Genomic DNA, 11,744 nt, shown 5'->3' with positions numbered 1-11,744 from the left:
TGTGTATTGGCAACATTTGGCTTTATGGTCACAAACTAGTTGCTGCAACTCCAAGATTCACATTGCCATAGGCCACCACCCAAGCAGGGAGTAAGCAGGGGGTAGACAGCAACAAGTTTTTCTCCTTTAGAAACCTTCTTCCTCAAACTTTAGTGGACACGAGAATCACCTGAAGAGATTTTAAAATCACAGAGTCCTGAGCCCCTTCTCCAGCAATCTGAGTCTGTGGGTCTGGGGTAGGACTCCAGACCTGCACTGCTCACAAGTTCACAGGTATTCTGAGGCACTGCCCCAGAGAGTGTTAATAGTGGCTTGGACTGGGGTTGTGTCTTACCCTGGCATTAACCTTCTTCCTTGAGAAAGAAAAGGCTGAGGAAAGGATTAAAGTGCTGATCCTTTACTTGGGAGATGCAAGCCCAGGGTGACGAGGGTGAGGAAAAGGAAAGATGCAGAGCCATGAAATGGGATGCATTACACACTGGCTACTGCTTCCCAACAAGCTGCAGAGACACAGCAGGACATTCAGAGGGTGTATCTGCTTGGCACAAGAGCCTTTCCTGGAAGAGCTTAAAGGAGGAAACTTGGAGGCAGACAGAGGTGTTTACCAGCCCAGTTCCCTCCCCTTTCATCGCCTGTTTGCTATCTTTCAACTTCTGCCTCTGGGGAGCTAATGACTCCACAGTTCTGGACCAAATCAACCAGCCACTTGGCTGCCTTTTAGGAAGCCAGATCTCATGGCCCAGGAGTGGTCTTTCATCCAAGTCTGCAAGTGGAGGGCTGGCTTGGTGCAGGTGGGATCCAAATGAGAGCTGAAGAGGCAGCTGAGGAACCTCATAGAGTCTGCGTCCACTGTAGGTAGGATGATGTACACTGGTTGGGTCCAAAACAGATTTTAAAAATTGAGCCAATAGAATTTTATCAATGGATTGATCATGAATGGACTGATGGACTGGGAGAGAGAAATTAAGGTTTTGGTGGACGATGGTGCCACTTACTTAGATGGGGAAAGCCTGAGGGAAAGATTCTTTGTTAGGAAAATTAATAAATTTTTGTTAGATTGGTGAAGTCTATTAAGTGGTCTAAGTCTGGATCTGAGGGGAGAGGTTCTGTCTGGAGATAAGAATTTGAGTCACTGTCACGTAGATGGTACTTAAAATCAGAACACTGGTTGTGGACACCTAAGAGGTTCGTTGAGAGGAAAAAGGAGATAGGGGAGAATTTTTGACTCTGGCAATATGTACACCACTGTGGCCTGTTTAACAGGTGGGGGAGAGGCAAAATCCTCCTTACTGGAGTGGGTTGAGGAGAGACTGCGGGGAGAGAAAGTGGTGATGGAGAAAACAGACAACTTCCTTGAGTAGTTTTGCTGTGAAGCGGAGCAGAAAAATGGGGTGGTGGCTCAAGAGGGCCAAGGGAAGATGCTTTTGAGGTTTGGTGTGTTTGCCCACAGGAATGATCCAGTAGAGGAGAAATGGATAAGGCAAGAGAAAAAGGGGACACCTGCAAGGGTTTAGTCTTAGAGGAGCTGAGAGGGATGGATCTGGATGACAAGTTGAAGTCTTGGACTTAGAGAAGAGAGGTCTACCCCCATAAGAGGAGGGGATGCAGGTGGTAGGGGAGGAGGTGGGAAGATGAGGGGGCTCCTCTCGACTGCATCTTCCATGACTATGAAACTTGAGGGGAAGTCACCGATGAGGATGGAGATGGGGTGTTGCAGAGGGGAGATGAGGTAAAGGTGTGGAACAGGTTATCTGAGAGAGGAAAGGTGAATCTTTCAGGGAAATGTAACAGGGGGGTTGGCAGTGTTTGGGGCCCATTTGAAATGTGGTCTTAACTGTGAAGTGAGTCCAGCTGCACAGCAGTGGGTGTTTTCTGCAGCGTTCAGCTGTCTGCATGCACATACTGGCTAAGTGCTGGGTGAGATGACGGAGGTGGGAGAAGGGAGCTGAGTGTGGCTTCAATGCTGGGCAATGCAACCTAACTTGGGTGAGAAATGAAGACATTAAGAGAGGAGGTGACTGGCGGAGAAAAAGTGAAAAAAGTCAGTGAATTGGGAGGCTGGGCTGGAAGAGACTAAGGTTATTATATAAAGGCACCAATATAAAGTTAACCACTGAGCAAAAACACACACCTTTCTCAACAACAAAACCAAACAGCTAAAAAAAAAAAAACTAAAAGAGAAAAAATATATACTACATAAGAAGAACTATATACAAAAAACTTGAAATACATGTAAATATAACACAAAACAATATGATGAATGCTGCTGTAAAAGGAGTGAGGGATCTGTCACACATCTCCAGATTATACTGTTAAGTGAATAAGCAAGGTGGGGAAATGTATGCTATCTTTATATAAGAAAGGGGGAATATAACATTATTTATCTATTAGAGGGCATAAGGCAGAGAATGATAAAGGAACAGAAGCTAGACTTCTCTGACTACATCTTGTTTTGTAGATTAGACCTGGAACTATATAATTACTTCACATAAGCAAAATTAAACTAGGTAATTCCCTGGCAGTCCAGTGGTTAGGACTCCGTGCTTCCACTGCAGGGGGCATGGGTTCAATCCCTGGTCAAGAAACTAAGATCCTGTAAGCCTCATGGTGCAGGAAAAAAAAAAAATTAAACTAAAAAATTCTTAAAGAATGTAAAAATAAAACAGGTTAATAATATAAATGTGTATCCAGTTAGGGGCAAGCCACACAGGGAGGAAGTATACTAAGTAAGTTTAAAACCAATTGCAATATGAGACCCTGTTTGGATTCTCAAACAAAAAAATTACTTAAAAAAAAAAAAAGGGCTTCCCTGGTGGCGCAGTGGTTGAGAATCCGCCTGCCAATGCAGGGGACACAGGTTCGATCCCTGGTCCGGGAAGATCCCACATGCCGCGGAGCAACTAAGCCCGTGCGCCACAACTACTGAGGAGCCTGTGCTCTAGAGCCCGTGAGCCACAACTACTGAGCCCACATGCCACAACTACTGAAGCCCACGCACCTAGAGTCCATGCTCCACAATGAGAGAAGCGACTGCAATGAGAAGTCTGCCCACTGCAACAAAGAGTAGCCCCTACTTGACGCAACAAAGACCCAACACAGCCAAAAATAAATAAGTAAATTTATTTAAATAAAAAGACACTTAGAAATTTGAGAACTTGAGTATTTCATATTAAGGAATTAATGTTTTTGATATGCTACTGGTATAGTGAGTATTTTAAAAAGTCCATACCTTTAAAGATATATACTGAAGTATTTATGGATGAAATATGATGTCAGGTTATAGTAAGAGAAGTAAGCAGACAGTGGTACTAAATAAAACAAGACTGGCCACGAGTTGATAATTACAGAAGCTATGTGACAGGTACATGGGGGTTTGTTACATTATTCTAGTTTTGCACATATTTAAAATTTTCCATGACAAAAAAAATGAAAAAAATTTTTCCCAAAGTTCACCATGATTTAGGCACTCACTGGAAATGAGTGATAATGGGGAGGGAGGTGGGCATCTGGGCTAACTTTCAGGATGATTGCTTGAGGGATGGAATGCTTTTACCAGATGTGGGACCAGCAGGGGACATCAGTTTGTGAAGAACAAGATGAGTTCCATTTTGGTCACGCTGAATTTGGGGTCCTGTGGTATGTCTAGGTGGGATTGCACAGGAAGTTGGTGGAAACACTAAACTCAAGAGAGATGTGGGGGCTTCCCTGGTGGCACAGTGGCTAAGAATCCGCCTGCCAATGCAGGGGACACAGGTTCAAGCCCTAGTCGGGGAAGATCCCACATGCTGCAGAGCAACTAAGCCCATGTGCCCCAACTACTGAGCCTGCGCTCTAGAGCTTGTGTGTCACAACTACCGAGCCCATGTGCCACAACTACTGAAGCCCGCGCGCCTAGAGAGCCCATGCTCTGCAACGAGAAGCCACCGCAATGAGAAGCCCGCACAAGACCCAACGCAACCAAAAATAAAAATTAAAAAAATATATATATATAAATTTGGGCTTCCCTGGTGGCGCAGTGGTTGAGAGTCCACCTGCTGATGCAGGGGACACGGGTTTGTGCCCCGGTCTGGGAATATCCCGCATGCCGCGGAGCGGCTGGGCCCGTTACCCATGGCCGCTGAGCCTGCGCGTCCGGAGCCTGTGCTCCGCGAAGGGAGAGTGAGAGGCCCGCGTACCGCAAAAGAAAATTTAAAAAAAAAAAAAAAAAAAGAGGGAATGCTTGGACCTCACACCATATACAAAAATTAACTCAAAATGGTTCAAAAACCTAAATTTAAGAGCTAAAATTACTTAAAACTCTTAGAAGACATAAGTGTAAATCTTTATGACCTTGGACTAGGCAATGGTGGATTTAGATATGACACCAAAGGACAAGCAACCAAAAATAAAATAGGCTAAGACTCCATGCTCCCAATGCAGGGGGCCCAGGTTCAATCCCTGGTCAGGGAACTAGATCCAACATGCTGCAACTAAAGATCCTGCATGTTGCAACTAAGACCCGCTGCAACCAAATAAATAAATATTTTTAAATGGGCAAAGGATTTCAATAAACATTTCTCAAAAAAAAAAAAGGAATTCCCTGGTGGTCTGGTGGTTAGGACTCCATGCTTCCACTGCAGGTTCAATCCTTGGTCAGGGAACTAGGATCCCACATGCCATGCAGCAAAAAAACCCCCACAAATAGCCAATAAGCACCTGAAAAGATGCTCAACATCCTAGTCATTAGGGAAATGCAAATCAATACCACAATGAAATATCACTGCATACCCACCAGGATGCCTATAATAAAACAGAAAAGTATGTGTTGACAAGGATGTGGGGAAACTGGAACCCTCATACATCACTGGTAGGAATGTAAAATGGCACGGCTGCTTTGGAAAACTGTTGGTTCCTCAAAAAGTTAAGAGATGGCATATGGCCCAGCAATTCCACTCCTATGTATATACCCCAAAGAACTGGAAACATGTTCACACAGAAATTTGTACACAATACTCATAGCAGTATTCGTAATAGCCAAAAGGTGGAAACAACCTGAACGTCCAACTCATCAATGGATAAAATATGGTATATCATCCATACAATGGACATTTAGCAATAAAATGAAGTACATACTTCCCTCGTGGCGCAGTGGTTAAGAATCCGCCTGCCAAGGCAAGGGACACGGGTTCAAGCCCTGGTCTGGGAAGATCCCACATGCCGCAACTAAGTCCGTGTGCCACAACTGCTGAGCCTGCACTCTAGAGTCTGTGCTCCGCAACGAGAAGCCACCGAAATGAGAAGCCCGCGCACCGCAGTGAAGAGTAGCCCCCGCTCACCGCAACTAGAGAAAGCCCGTGCGCAGCAACGAAGACCCAACATAGCCAAAAAAAAAAAAAAAGTAAAAAGTAAAGACAATGTGGATTAGTGGTTGCCTAGGGCTGGGGGGAGAGGGAATGGGGAACAACTGCTAATAGGTATGAGGTTTCTTTCTGGAGTGCTAAGAATATTCTGGAATTACTGGTAATTGTTGCACAACTTGTGAGTATTCTAAAAACCACTGAACTACAGGCTTTAACATGGTGAATTTCATGGTGTCTGAATTATTTCTCAACTTAAAATAAAGGTGGGAGGCTTGTGCTCAGCAGTGTCAAATACTGCACTCAAGCCACGCAAGGTGAGGCTTGGAGACATCACAGGAACCGAGTGCAGCAGTGATTGTCCACTCAACCCTTCTTCTGTCATCATCTATCCCTTCCCGATTCAATTTCAATAATTCTGGCTGAATCCGAAACAGATTCTGTGGTTTCATCCCTCTTGCCACGATTGGTTTAAGACTGGGCAGGTGACCTACTTCTGCCCAATTAGACACAAGCTACTAAGGCACTTCTGGGAAATAACTCATTGTTCTTTTTTTTACCACACCAAGCAGCATGCGGGATCTCAGTTCCCCGGCCAGGAATCACCAGGGAAGTCCTGCATAATTCACTCTTCTTAAGGAGAAAAAAAGAAACAATCTTCTGCCTCTGGACACTGGTGTCAAGTTGAGGTCTGGAGCAGCTGACTGCTGAGGTGGGTGGACAACATTCTGAGAGCGGCAGAGCAGCAAAGTTGGAAATAACCACCCAGGTCCTTAGAACCACTCTACCTCAGTACTTCTCTTAGGGAATAAATCCTGTTTTAGCCGTTTGATTTTTTTTTTAATTTAAAGAGCCAAAGCAGAGTCGCCAGTAACTCTTCCCAAATGCGCTTGGAGACAGGACTAAGGGGAAGGGAATCCATTTTTATATTCTCTGATTATTTTTAGTTCAGGTCAGGACTGCCACTGATCAAACTATTATGGCTGTTGTAAATGTCCTCACCAGGTTTTCACATTTGGTTTCTTGATTTTTAAGCCCAGGCACTCTCATGGTCCACAGCCAGTCAAATCGGCAAATATTTTCTGGGAAGGAAAAAAAAGTTCAAGTTCACTCTTCTCATCCTAATTTCTAGGTAACACAAAAAAATGGTTACTACTGAGTATAACCCAAGCCAGTCACTTCATATCTGAATGTGTTTCTTAGCTATCAAATGGGGGTAATACCTACACAGGATTGACCCTAAGATTAAAGGAGAGCATCTGGCCGAACTTCTAGCATGGTCCATGGCTCAACACGTCTCGACAACCTGAACTCTTAACAAATACTAATGAGATAACCCCAACTGTGGCTTTCCTCAAATCCTGCAACTTCTGTGCAAGTAACAAGTTGCCATACCCCCACTCCTAACAGCTGTATCAGGCTCCACTCCGGAAGATGACACCATCCCCGAATAAAAATTAACAACCTACATCCTAGAACTATTTCAGCAATAATGGAAGCAAATGCCTGGAAATTGCCCAAGTGGGCAAACGTTACTTTATCCAAAAGGTGCCCCTTAAAAGTCGAACTCAGAAACTATTTTTGACTAAAGTTGGCGGTTTGAACCAGGACTCTGCTACTCATTAGATGTACTCATAACCGCTTCTCTTTAGATGTACACGTAACCTTGAACAAGTCTCTTCATGTGAGCCGTTTCCTCATCGGTAAAAAGGGTGTTAAACACTTGCAGTACACAACTATCTCAAAACTGAAGATTGAAGATAATACACAGAAAACTTATCAATGAAGAGCTTAACTGATATGAAAGCTCTACCATTTTGACTAAAGGGATAAAGCAATGTAAGATTTTTTTTTAAAATAGCCTCCAATTTACTTTATTCCTCTCAAACAACAGGTGACCCATGAAAGCAAATTCAAATTGCAAGCATCAATTTATTACAAGTTCTATTTCCTAACATAACTTCTTGCTATTTCCCTAGAGGAAAGGGGTTCTCTGAAGGGTCTCCAGAATAAGGCAATCAGCAAAGTCCCCATTAATGTCTTTGCTTTTGGAGCTAGAGCAGTTTACCAACAAGGACAAGAATTTAACCAATTCACAGAAGATTTGCAGGTCTGCTCAACAGCAGGGCGCCATCTGCCTTACACATCTTATGGTCAACCGTGTAGACACACAGGCATTTTCTTCTCGCACAAGGACTATACAGCCGTTATCTATTAACTTGCTAATTTTACAGAGATCTTAAATGTGAATGAAGTGGAAAGGCTCTTGTACCATCAGCTGCCAGGCCCAAACCTCAGATCTACCAAATACCTGCATTTAAAAATACACTTCAGGTAGTTCTACATAACCAAGTACAGAAACCACTTCTCTGCTCCCAGCCTCTCACCACCTGTCTACTCCTGGGATCTTTCCCAAGTCCACGTAGCACTGTGTTCTACAGATGGACCATAAAGACTGACTGTACATGGAACCTCTACACCTCACACCAGAATGCATCCTGTCCCAAGAGACTTGGAGAAACCAGGCTCCCCCACTCCTGGGAAAAGATTAGAGGCAGCATTCCAAGTCAAACTGTATCCAGCTTTATTAAAGATACTTTTCATAAACAATCATGGTATTTCAGGCAGGACATGGGCAGACAATCGTTAACAGTATACAACTTTCAAACTCCCTTTTGCAATGGACTACCAAAATCAGAAAGCCACTATAAAACCCCATGAAGTCTTCATGTGATGCTCTGAACAGGGAAAGTTTAGAGTGAGGGTTGACATTTCACATTTAGTATGTTGTTTAACAACTTTTCACAAGCCGACCCTGACTTTCAGGAAATGAAAATGGCAAAAGTATCAATCTGAAGATCCACAATCTAAAAAAGGAACCGCTGCTCTTTTGAGGGACGCCATCTCAATGGTGACAATGCAAAGTCCAGATTGCCTGACATACTGGTAACCAATTTTTGGGGGTCAGGTTCCAACAGGTCTCTGGGTTTAAGGGAGTCAAGTCTATGCTGAAGGTGGAGAGGGAGAAGAGAACATAAAAACTAACTTTAGTTTCCACACCACAAGGCATTTGTGCCAAGGTGGCTACTGTGTGTCAGTATCAAGGAACCCCCTCCTTCCTGGGAACCAAGAGGAAGTCTCTCAAAACCAGACGGGAAAGGTGTTTTTCTCCCATGTCAATCCAGCTTCAGAGACAATCTATTAGTGACATGTGCTCTTCCCCCAAAAAACAACAATGAAGTGTTCTGTATGCTAACAACATAGCTTAAAAAAAAAAAAGTAAAACAAAATTCTGCATTTTTATAAAACTTGATAAAAAATAGTATTTCAAACTGTACAGTCACCAGAAGTACACAGTTATCAAAAATGCACACTTCACTTGGCATCTCCAGCACCTTCAGCTTTCTGTGCCTAAAAGAAAAACAGACAGATGAATACAATATATAGATGTGGAAACTATCTTCATTTATATTTCATTTATAGCATTACTTTGCTCCCAGGCCAAAGTTCAGGTTTTAGGTACTTTGACACTGAGACTCAGTACTTCTTTTGAAAATGACTTGGCAGGTAACTTTGCTAAGTCACTTCCCCTCTGGACCTTACTGTAAAATTGGGGAAGGGGGCACACCAGTATTACAAGATCTGAGGTTATTCCCAACTTGAAAACCATGGTGTAGCATGAGCACGACACCTAACGACAGGACAAGGCTCATACCACAGCTCTCTTTATTGGACGGCAGAGCCTTCAAGAATCCAGATTAAACTCACAGAAAAAAACCACAAGCAAATTCCAGACTAAAAGGTGCACTTGGAGTGACACAGATGTAATAAAAAGGCCATAAAAGCTTTTGGGATCATTAACTGATTGAATGGGCAGACTTAACGTAAAGTGAAAATAGTTGTACCTGGTCTGTTTTGGCATCTCCATTTTCTGCAGGATTATTCCCATCCTTGCCAGCATCAGCTTTCCCCTTTTTCCCTTTGGGTACCTTCTCTCCCTTCTAAAATGGGGGGATGGGGGGAAAAAAGCTGTTTCTCCTCATTTCATATCACCGGGATACAAGTCTACAAAGCTCTGCACAAAGTAGGGTTGTTGATCAAATATAAGATACACAAATAAACTACATACCCTCCCCCATTCATAAAAACAAGGCCAAACTGTGGTCTTCAATACACGGAATTCTTTATCTGAATGTAAATAATAGACTAAGACAGCTTAAACACTTGCACTTGTTTAATACCCAAGTGTACAGTTTCCTGTAAATTGAAGACAGAGTTCTTGGTTAAGGACCAGTCCTATTAACTCTGTCAAATCTCAACTCTGTGTCAACAGATGAAGTTGTTATATAGCAGGTCTCCCTGTCAGCAACATGGGAAACTGTTCAGGCTTTTATGTAAATCCTAGATGCATGTTTGTCTCACCGTCCTACTCACCTTTGCAGGGGCCTTTTTAGGCTTGGGCTCTGGCTTTGGAGGAATAGGTTTCTTTTATTTGGGGGAGAAAAGGAAAGCAGAGAACATTAGTACAATGGACCAAAGAAAACAACCCACAACCAAACCACAGCACCACTGGCATAGAAGTTTCTCCTACTTTGTAAAGTTTGTGGCGGGCTTTCCATTAGAACTTCATATCTTCAGAAACCCACTCAAGTAACACTCGGAAGTGTCCCACTTTGGCTACAGCCATCACAATTTCAGAACGAGCAAATTCCAAATGGGCAAGAGTCCATAGCAGAGTAAGTCATTCAATACCAGCCACTGACCGTAATTCATGGGAAGCAAAGGGAACCGTTTTTCAATGCTTTTTAGTTTCAGGGAATAATATGAAAATTTAAAAGCAGACACACTTACAGCAGATAACCTTGCAGATCTTCTCTGTGGCTATTTAAAAAAAATAAAGAAAATTACAAATAGGACAGTTGAACCACTTAAATACAAAAAAGTTTTGCACCTGAATTGTTCTAGACTATAGGAAGTAAAGAGAGCTTACTGAGGCAAATTCAGGACTATGAATATGGTTAATTACCACTAAAGGAGCCCAAGGCTTTGTGAGACTCCAAAAGCAGTGAGAGTAAGACTTACTTCATCCTTCACCTTGGTTTTATCTCCTTTAGCATCCCCTTCAGCCTATAAAAAACAAGCAAAAGCTAAGAAAGCTGCAGTTTCTGAAGCAGTTCTTAATGATTCAGTAAACTTAACGAACTCCTAAAGGGGGGAGAAAAAAAATCGAAGGGAATCTCGCACACAACTTTCCTAAGACATACAAATCCTCAGTTTGTAGCATCCCCAGCTCCTATGCAAATCCCCGAAGTGCTCAGAAAGCGCTAGGAACGCTGTTATGTGTCAGCCTCACACCCGGTCTGGCTCATAACGCGCAGGGACGGCGGGGCCCCGCGAAGCGCGCGCAAAGCTGGAGCGAGGCGCGCGAAGCGCAGCCCGCGCCGCCGCGCCAGGCAGAAGCAACAGCTGTACTAAGAGCAAACAAACCCCTCCGGAGGCGGGGCCCGAGCGCCGTTGCCATGGCAGCCGTCGAGGGCGGGAGACGGGAGGAGCACGCAGCCGGGGGAACTCGTGGGCGGCAGCGGCGCGCACCGGGGCGAGTCTCGTGCGCGGGGGCCGTGGGCGGCGCGCGGTGGAGGTGGGGCCACACTGCGAAGTCCCGCCCCCAGGGAAGAAGGCCCCGCCCCCTCACGGCGGCGGTTTTTTGGCGGCAGCGCGTTCCCCCGCCCGCCAACCCCGAATGCCGCCTTCCCGCCCTTTCGGGTTTGAATTGCCCGCCCGCGGGGAAGGGGGGGGGGGGGCTAGCGATGGGGGGAGGGGGCGCGGGGCGGGCACGTCGAGCCCAAGGGGAGCGGGATAAACAGCCGCCAACATGGCTCCTCCCGCCGCGGCCGCCGCTCCTCCAATATGGCCTCTGGCGCCCGCGGGCAGCCAAGCCGCGCAGGGTTAGCCCGGGGCCGCCTGACACCGCCTCGAGCTACCGCGCCGGGGGGCTGAGTCTGCTCCAGCTCGCCGCTGATTCGCGCTTCCCAAAGCCGGGGAAGCGGCGGCGGCTGCTGCATTGGTGGTGGTGGTGGCGGTGGTGGCGGCGGCGGCGGCCCAGCGCCTGGGGCCCTCGCGCCACGTACCTTTCTCTTGGGCATGGTGGCGACGGCGGCGGGACGTATGCGCTGGACACGGGGATGCAGTGGCGCGTGGCTTTGGCCAGTCCAAGGGTCGCTCTCGCCTCTTCTTCACACTGCTCGGGCTCCGGGGGGTTTATAAAGTTTTTATAGCGCTGGGAGCCCCGGACCGGTTAGAACCGGATTTCACCTCCCGCCGCCGTTCATTGGCCCAGCTGGGGTCACGTGGGCGGGGTTTAAACTCACCTCCTCTGGAGGGAGTGAGGAGGGGGGTATGGGGGGGAGG

The 11,744-nt window shown here is 45.7% G+C and overlaps 1 protein-coding gene across 2 annotated transcripts; it reads right to left on the bottom strand.

Moving 5' to 3' along the window:
- Positions 1-7,896: 7,896 nt before the first annotated feature.
- On the bottom strand, positions 7,897-11,657 carry HMGN2 (high mobility group nucleosomal binding domain 2). 2 transcript variants are annotated; one of them, XM_060016996.1, is made up of 6 exons: positions 11,465-11,657; positions 10,419-10,463; positions 10,188-10,217; positions 9,771-9,821; positions 9,242-9,337; positions 7,897-8,747 (listed from the first exon to the last, which is right to left on the bottom strand). In XM_060016996.1, the coding sequence occupies exons 1-6, from the start codon at positions 11,477-11,479 to the stop codon at positions 8,712-8,714; spliced, it is 273 nt and encodes a 90-aa protein (XP_059872979.1). In that variant the 5' UTR covers positions 11,480-11,657; the 3' UTR covers positions 7,897-8,711. The 2 variants fall into 2 exon arrangements, with proteins under 2 accessions (XP_059872979.1, XP_059872989.1); XM_060017006.1 differs by having other exon boundaries at positions 10,431-10,463.
- Between the last annotated feature and the right edge of the window lie 87 nt (positions 11,658-11,744).

Source organism: Delphinus delphis, chromosome 1 (assembly GCF_949987515.2).
Source record: "Delphinus delphis chromosome 1, mDelDel1.2, whole genome shotgun sequence".
Lineage (NCBI taxonomy): Eukaryota > Metazoa > Chordata > Mammalia > Artiodactyla > Delphinidae > Delphinus > Delphinus delphis.
The sequence above is the reverse complement of the archived record's forward strand: the minus strand, read 5'-3'. Positions and strand labels throughout refer to the sequence as shown.

What these genes read in the sequence shown, in the direction of transcription:
- HMGN2 (XM_060016996.1), bottom strand. An exon ending in AAACCAAGGTGAAGGATGAA is followed by an intron (nt 10,218 to 10,418) that starts GTAAGTCTTACT and finishes TTTTTTAAATAG; the next exon opens with CCACAGAGAAGATCTGCAAG. An exon ending in GATCTGCAAGGTTATCTGCT is followed by an intron (nt 9,822 to 10,187) that starts GTAAGTGTGTCT and finishes CCCAAATAAAAG; the next exon opens with AAACCTATTCCTCCAAAGCC.